At 48.9% G+C, this 8,656-nt stretch overlaps 1 protein-coding gene across 1 annotated transcript in view; it reads right to left on the bottom strand.

Moving 5' to 3' along the window:
• The window catches only part of LOC118092922 (kinesin-like protein KIF19), a 36,626-nt gene that overhangs the window by 1,613 nt on the left and 26,357 nt on the right, over window positions 1-8,656 (bottom strand). Inside the window, exons 14-19 of the mRNA XM_060282803.1 lie at window positions 8,342-8,444; window positions 6,245-6,670; window positions 5,118-5,274; window positions 4,155-4,262; window positions 1,100-1,224; window positions 809-829 (exon numbers count right to left, since the gene is read on the bottom strand). Coding sequence (XP_060138786.1) covers window positions 809-829; window positions 1,100-1,224; window positions 4,155-4,262; window positions 5,118-5,274; window positions 6,245-6,670; window positions 8,342-8,444 — 940 coding nt within the window. The remainder of the gene's footprint in view (window positions 1-808; window positions 830-1,099; window positions 1,225-4,154; window positions 4,263-5,117; window positions 5,275-6,244; window positions 6,671-8,341; window positions 8,445-8,656) is intronic.

The raw sequence follows: 8,656 nt of genomic DNA, 5'->3' as shown, positions 1-8,656 counted from the left end.
GTGAGGGGATCGGACAAAGTTGTGTTTTAGGGTGACCCTGTGGCCACCGTACCATGGCAAACCATTTCCCAGAGTCTCCAAAACCAGGAAAGGATACCTTGCTCCCCTAAATTCCATCATTCTCACTTTCTCTGGAAAGTGTTTGCTTTGCACAAGCTTCCCCCCCCCCCAAAAAATTCTGGCACTATGGATTATCTTTAGGCGTGTTTCCTATATGGAAATGCCTTTCAAAGCACATGTGGGTAGAACTACTTGGTTTTACTCAGATCATGATCTCTAGCCAGAGGGAGAAGCTCATTTGCTTTTGCTTCTACAGTTTCTACAGTTTCATCCCAGCGGTAAAATCTACTGTTATGAGTTTTTTTGGGGGGGAGTGTCAGTCTGAGGGATACCTGGGGTCCCTTCCAATTCTGCTTGGAATCTAGTGGAAGAGGCTTCTGAAGCAGCCAAACCAGTTGTTCTGTTAAGGGAATGGCTTTGGGCCCAGGGGTCAGCAAACTTTTTCAGCAGGGGGCCGGTCCATTGTCCCTCAAACCTTGTGGGGGGCCGGACTCTATGTTGAAAAAAAAATATGAACGAATTCCTATGCCCCACAAATAACCCAGAGATGCATTTTAAATAAAAGGACACATTCTACTCATGTAAAAACATGCTGATTCCCGGACCTTCTGAGGGCCGGATTTAGAAGGTGATTGGGCCACATCCGGCCCCCGGGCCTTAGTTTGGGCACCTTAGATTGGCCCTTAAGTACGTCCATTTACATCTCCAAAGAGATTGACAGAGAAAATGGGCGGGGCTTTCACCTCACCTGGCTGGATGTCACATCATCCTAGGATGGAGAACAAGAGATGAAGAGCAGCTGTGTCTATTAGTGCAGTGTTTCTCAACCACTGTTCCGCGGCACACTAGTGTGCCGCGAGATGTTGGCTGGTGTGCTGTGGGGAAAAGACGGCAGTGGGGCGCCTGGCTGGCTGGCTGGCTGAGCACGTGTGGTTCCTTCCAAGAGGAGCCTGGCAGGCGCCAGCAGGGGGAAGCGCTTCTGCGGGGAAAGATGGCAGAGTCAGCCTTCCGGGGCTTCCAGTTTCCTTGCGCCTGCTACGGACACGTTTTGCCGGAGCTCTGAAGAAGCTCCGTGAAAAAAGCGGCCGCCTAAAGGGGTTTTGGGGGCAACGCAGAGGCTAGGCGACCCCGTGAATCCTGGGGTGACCAGGACGAAACTGAAGCCTGCAGCGCCAGTAAAAGGGAGACCACCGAAGCCTACATCTCCGACGAGGTGAGACGACGGTGGGAACTCGTGGCGCAAGGCGGAGAGCAACCCAAGGCGAGCAAGCCTTAGAGTCCGAGGGGGCAAGGTGGGGGAATATCCATTAACATAACCCCAAAATAAAACATAGAAAAAGTCATTAGAACCATCGAAAGAGAGGGGAACCGGAAAAAAAAGACTGACGCTGAGCGCGGAAGCGACCAGCTTATTAAGGAAAAAAGGACTCTTTCCCCATTAAATGAAATAGACGCCAGTGAAGTATTTCGTGGGGAAAAGAAGGGAAAATACGAAGGAAGCCCTTCTAATATTACAAAACTGTTAACACGGGATTTCTTACGAGGCAAACGTTAGTTAAAAAGGGAGAAAAAGAACAAGAGAGACTGCGGTGTGTTTTACATTAAAGACAGAGACTTTGTTAAAAGGAGAACTGAGCAGCTAAGAGTGCCGGTTCTAAGGAGCAAAAGCAACGCTAATTAGGAGACTCTGAACGCCAACACAAAGCCAAAAAAAAAAAATACAGTAGTAATTTTTTTAACATTTTCTAATGGTGGTGTGCCTTGTGATTTTTTTCATGAAACAAGTGTGCCGTTGCCCAAAAAAGGTTGAGAAACACTGTATTGGTGTTGTGCGTGTGAGTCTTGGGCTGATACTTGAAGCTGCAGAGACATGGCTGCTTTATAATGGGCACAAGACAAGAAACCTAATGAGGAAATAGTAATAGTACCACTGTATTCTGCTCTGGTCAGACCTCACCTGGAGTACTGTGTCCAGTTCTGGGCACCACAGTTCAAGAAGGATACTGACAAGCTGGAACGTGTCCAGAAGAGGGCAACCAAAATGGTCAAAGGCCTGGAAATGATGCCTTATGAGCAACGGCTTAGGGAGCTGGGTATGTTTAGCCTGGAGAAGGTTAAGGGGTGATATGATAGCCATGTTCAAATATATGAAAGGATGTCATATGGAGGAGGGAGAAAGATTGTTTTCTGCTGCTCCAGAGAAGTGGACACGGAGCAATGGATTCAAACTACAAGAAAGAAGATTCCACCTAAACATTAGGAAGAACTTCCTGACAGTAAGAGCTGTTCGGCAGTGGAATTTGCTACCAAAGAGTGTGGTGGAGTCTCCTTCTTTGGAGGTCTTTAAGCAGAGGCTTGACAGCCATCTGTCAGGAATGCTTTGATGGTGTTTCCTGCTTGGCGGGGGGTTGGACTGGATGGCCCTTGTGGTCTCTCCCAACTCTATGATTCTATAAGATCTGTTGGTTAACGCTCTGAGCTCCTCCATCCTATGCCCAGGTTGTATGAATAAAACCACCGTATCCTAAAGACATCATGGTTTCCAGTGACCCTCAGTCCAATGAAACCGAACCCTGGGTAAGCGGAGGCACCTCTGACGTTTCTCACCGCTCAGAGATTGGGGTGGCGCACAACAATGCAAAAACACCCCCCTCTTCGCCGCACACCCACAGCTTATCTCCTGCACATCAGAGTTCCTCCTCTCCCTTCACCACCCTGTGAATTCCAAGTGATCTAAGCCTTTGTGAAAATGTTTTGACAGGAGCGCAGGCTGCATGATGTAAACCCATCATCGGTCCAAGCCACTTGGACTCTAGCCACGGTGGATGAAGGGCCCTTCTGTTAGGCCTTGTTGGCTGAGTCCTCTCTTCACCCTGCAGAGCTCCAAAAAGTTCTCTCTCCCCCCACCCACCTCCTGGGAGAGCTCAAATCGTCTTCTGTAATTCTTCCACATCTCTTTCATGCTTCAGAGACTTCCTAACTGAATCGAGGTTGTTTTCGCTCACGGCTGGCTTCCTCTCTCCCTGTCCATTGAGTTCATTGACGTGCCTCCCAAAAGCAAGCAAGCAAGCGAGAGAGCAGAGGAGATTCCCTTCTTGTGTTGCAGGAGGAGGTGTGCATGTTTCAGGCCTGACAGCTGCAACCAGCAAACCAGAGCAGTGCATTAAAAGCCTGCTGGTTTGGGGGAATGTTTGCAGGATGTATCTGAACTGTGTGTAAATAGACACATTTGACTGCAAAAATAAAAATAAATTGTCAAGTCTAGGGAAGGAAGGAGGAGGAGGAGTGTGAATATGCCGGGCAGTGTGAATATGGAGGGAATTTTTGCTTCTGTTAATGTTATGCTGTGAAAATCCTAATAAAATACGTTTTTTTAAAAAACGTGCTCGAATGTGCTCCATGTCCTGATTGTATTTATTTATCATTTTGCTAAATTTACAGATGGCACACATAATATAGCAGAGTGGTTTACAAAAAGCCAAAACTGATGCGAAATGTAAACCACGATGAATACAGTTTAAGTGAAAGCCCAATGCTACAAGATGATCTGTGGGCAATAATCTAAAAATTCATTCTCATCATCCACAAATGCCAATATCTTAAATGCATCTCATGCCGAGTAGAACCCATCTGCATCTGGGTGGCAAGAGAGGAGCCATCTCCCGTCTTCCATGAGCCTTTATTTTGACTTTGCTGGGTTCATTGAGTTGGGGACTTGCTGCTGCTGCTGCTTTTTCTGCCCACTGGTGTTCTCTGCAGGCCCTGGGTGCAAAAGCAGATGTCTATTGGGAGAAATCTCCTGATCCTGAACTTATTTCCCCAGTACCAACCACCCCAAGCCCTAGGTTCTGCTGCCTGAGAGTTCCTGCTGATGAGAGTGCCCAGAAGGCAAGGCAGTGACCCAAGGCAGGGCATTCTCTGTGGTGGCACCCTGTTTAAGGAACTCCCTCCAGAAGGAGGCAGGGCAATCCTACACACTAATTACCGTATATTTAGGTGGAAGGTGAAAAGGTTCCAGACCTTTGGTCCTGATGCTGATGGTTTGTGCAGTTTGGAATTTTATCCCCTGCCCATTCAAAGTTCCCCATACTGACCTCTGACCCGCTTCTGGAGAATCTGACCTCGCATTTGACCTGCGTTGTTCTGCTGGATGGTGCTGGGGGCAGAGCTGCTGATAGCCAGAATCTGCAAGGGGTTTTCTTCTGGAGAGGAACGGGAAGAGGAGGGAGAGCAAATGAGGAAACGAAAGCATCCATCACTAATTTATTACTATGTTATTCGTACCTTTCTTCCAAGGAGGCTGTGAGAGTTGTAGTGACTACTCTTGAGTAGACCTTCCACATGCTTGTCTTTCAGACGTTTTTATTTGTGCACATTATTTACAGTGTAATGAACTGCTGGTTCCATGTCTACCCGCTCAAGTCAGATTCCTGCACTGCCCCCCTCTGTGTTCTGGACCAATATAAAAGCCTCGGAACTGAGAAGTGACTCCCTTTCCTCCTCCTCCTCAGTTCCGGCGTCGGGGGGGGGGGGAACGGGTCCTCTGTCTGAATGATTCCTGTCCTCTCTTTCTGCCTCCCTCTCTTCCTGCCTATGGAGCTGGGGCTCTTGGATGTTGCCAGAGCCCTGGCACTCCCTCTCCGTTTCCTGACTCCCTCCATCAGACCCTTTGCTCTCATGACTGCTGGGAGACGGGCTGCTTCGGATGAGGGGGGCGGTTCTCCATAAGCCCTCCCCCTTACAGAGGCTCAAGGTGGCAATCATGGTTCTCTTCCCTCCCAATTTTTTCCTTACGACTCTGTGAGGTAGGCTAGGCTAAGAAATGATGGCTTGCCTATTTTTGTGTGTGTGTGGGATGACAGATATGAGAGAGAATATCACACTAAAGTCAGAAAGGAATTACTTTCACTTCCTTTTGAGAACAAAGCCGTATTGTGGGGAGGGGGACCCTAGTCTATACCAATTTGAGAGTAACTTCATCAAATCCATTGGGGTTTACTTCTGAGTAGACCTGCTGCCTAGACCAACGCCGAGAGACCCATTGGATGACAGTTTACCTGTTTCTTTGCCAACAGAGAATTTTATTTTTGTGGCAGCTGGAAGGATGTGGGGAAGGCTGCTCATGACGACATCTGGCGACTTGATTTTGGGCAGCTGGACATCTGGGCCACCACCTACATGGCTGGAGGGAACCCGGTGCTTTACTTGGGGAGCCTGCAGGACAGGACAAGGTGGTGGTGGTGGGTGGGGAGAAAGTTGTATCTCAGGCAAAGGGCTTTTCCAACACCAGCAACATGATCTTTTTAAAAACAAAAAACAGTGGCACTAGGACTGAACATGGCTCCTTCAGCATGTTAAGTCAGGGGTGTATATATAGACTGCTATTGCATAAAAAAATCACAATGGATGATAACAAAAATACATAAAACCTTACAGGAAGAACATATGTAAAGTTTTAAACAAATCAAGTAGCTATTGCAGAACGATGTATTCTTAATTGCCTGCACAGGCCTGGCAGAACAGAAGTTTTCAGCAGGCGTTTAAAAGTTGGAATGCAAAACACCTGCAGACTCTCCAGCAGCCTCAGCAGACTGTGTGTTCCCTACTCTGCAGCTTAAACAGTAGAGTTCCTTGTCCTTTCCCCTTGTTAATACAGTCGTACCTTGGTTTTCAAACAGCTTAGTTCTCGAGCGTTTTGGCTCCCAAACGCCGCAAACCCAGAGTGACTGTTCTGGCTTGCAAACTATTTTTGGAAGCCAAACATCCGGCAGGGCTTCCGATTGGCTGCAGGAGCTTCCTGCAGCCAATCAGAAACAGCACTTCCAAACGTTTTGGAAGTCAAACGGACTTCCGGAATGGAATCCATTCGACTTCATAAACGACTGTAGAAGGAAAAGAATTGGTGAAAAATAGTAACAACAGCATGAAAAGAACTGCGCAACAAATTGGAAGCACATGTGTGTGCTTCATTGCGTAATTTATGCATGTTGCAGAATTTCACTTTTCATGGCATAGAATTTGGCCTGTGAAGCAAACTGCTGATGGCTGTTGTAGCGGTGCAGAGTACGCAGTGACTGGATCTATCCCTAGCAGACACCATTCAGCTACTGCTCTCCCCCTTTGCCTCATTTTTCTACCGAATGGACCTGCGAATACGCCCATTTCCCCCCCAAAGCAGACATACCCTGGGGGAGGTAGGATCAAGGGAGCGTGATCTCTTCTTCCCGGCTTTCCATTCCAAGAGCTGCTCCTTCTGAGCCTTGTGCTGTGGCCATTTTTCTCTCTGGGGCTCCATGCTGAGGTCGTGGACACTCTCTGTATCCTTCAAGAGGTCTCCCGGAGGGGAGCTGGGATGCAGCTCCAGAGTCCCTTCCTCAAAACCATGGATGGAAGAGACCTCCCCACTGGGGTCTCTGTCCTGAGCTCGGGAACGGCGACGGGCAGCAATCAGAGCAATCCTCCTGGTGCCCTCAGCAATCTCCCTCAAAGCTTCCTGGCTCAGAGAGCTGCTGGAGATGTCCTCGTCGGGCTTTTTGCAACCAGAGTCGCGGGAAGGAGGGGTCTGTAGCTTGGAGGTCACTTTTCGCAAAGGGATGCCTGAGATCACCTTCTAGAAACCAAAGCAACCAACACTCAGCATTTGCTCCCTCTGTATTTATTACGTAGCAAATATTTCAATGCAAAAGGCAGTTCCGCTGCAACACTGAGCTCAGTGCCTCAACAGTGCCATCTAGGCTGCAGTACCACCCTGCCTAAGCACCTGGTCAGCTGACCTTCCAGGACCAATCCCTGTCCACTAGGCCCTATAAAAAGGCTTAGCTTCAGGGCTTGCTCCTCATCCCAAGCAACTTATCTCTGGTGTGAGGACTTTGCCTAAGGTCCTGTTGCCTTGGGTCTTGACCCCTGTTGGGCTTCAACTGTGCTTCTCTGAAGCTTCAGCCTTGCCTGTTTTGAACCATACGCCTCCTCCCCCTGAGCCCTGAAGCTTAAGAACATAGGAGAGTCTGGCCACTGCATCAGACCAAAGGCCTACCAAGTCCGGCTGGAAGTAGAATAGCATCTCTGTTTCTAGAATTCAGATAACATCCAGCTCAACAATTGGGAACTGCCTCTTTCCCCCAGATCCAAATATTTATGTGTTAAGAGTTGACCTCCATCATGACTACCCTGCAGCCACTGGGGCAGAGAGAGGATACAAAGCACCACACCTGATCCCTAAACAAGAGAGACGGATGCCAGAGAAGGAAATAAAATAGCTGGAGCACAATTTAGAGCAATGATCTATGTCACTCTCCACCCACATGCTCCTGGACTCCGAGTTCCACCATCTTGGACCATAGCTGCCAAGTACCCCGTTTTCCCCGGGAAACCCCCGTATTTTCTTACCGTTTCCCACAGGTGTCCCGAATGCCAAAATACCCCATATTCCCCTGGGTTACAGAGCTCCTACCGGCGGCCATGTTCTTCTGGTGCCGCACCGGCACCAGAAGTCGCTTCTACGCACTTCCGGACATGTGTAGAAGCTACTTCTGGCACTGCAGACATTTTGGAAATGGGCACAGCGGCATCGGAAGTCGCTTCTACACATGTCCGGAAGTGCATAGAAGCGACTTCCGGTGCCGCGGCGCTGCTGATCCCAGATTTTTCAATCCAGAACTTGGCATCTATGTCTAGGACCATGGGTCATGATGGCTGGGGCAGATGGGAGTTTGAGTCTGCAACATCTGGAAGGCCATAGGCTCCCCTTCCCTGCGACAGAAGTGGCTAAGTCCCAATCCAAGAGGGCCATAATCTGACCAGAATATCAGTGGGATGGATCCTCTATCCCTGGAGAAAGTGCACAGGTGTTCCCTTGAGTTAAAAAATATAGTCAATATTGAGTTTTTGAGGAAAAGCAGAAAAAAGAGAAACTGAACTCCCTTCAATGCAAGAAACCTGCCCCCATGTGGGACTCAAACCTATGATCCTGAAATTAAGAGTCTCATGCTCTACTGAGAGAGCAATCCAGTTACATGTTGTGAAGATGCCCTGTAAAAAAGGGGGGGGGTAAAATGAAATATGGCTATTTGACAGTAGGTGGCCATTGTGGAAACCCAGTAAAGGCTGGAAGCAGGACCTGATGACAACAGCCCTCTCTCATCATTGCAGCCCAGGGACTAGAACCTTGGCAATGCTGGCTGCCCAGAGCCTGGCCGGTTGCCCAATGGTCTCTTGCAGTCTAACCTACTGGAGCGTTGTTGTCGGTGCTATGAAAGGGAGAGGATGATGTTGACCAACTGACCTGTTGGCGAACAGGAGTTCTTAGCAAGTCGGACAAAGCAGGGATGTGGCTCCAGTCATGGCTTCTTTTGGCCGGGGTGTTTTTAGACGATCTGTAGCTGTCGCTAAGAACATCGAGAAAAGAGAGAGGGAGAGATGGTCGGCCAGGAAACCCAACCCCTCTGAGTCATTAAGCAGACGACACTGGGTGAGCCCAGGCAAAATCAGATGGAAAACAGGGAATTGGCCATTTCTGCGAGTGGCCATTGTGTTAGAAGAGCCCCAAACTCTTCCCAGAGGGAGGTGTTTGACTGCAAGGGTGCAGTGGGGGGAGGAC

Source organism: Zootoca vivipara, chromosome 14 (genome assembly GCF_963506605.1).
Source record: "Zootoca vivipara chromosome 14, rZooViv1.1, whole genome shotgun sequence".
NCBI lineage: Eukaryota > Metazoa > Chordata > Lepidosauria > Squamata > Lacertidae > Zootoca > Zootoca vivipara.
The sequence above is the reverse complement of the archived record's forward strand: the minus strand, read 5'-3'. Positions and strand labels throughout refer to the sequence as shown.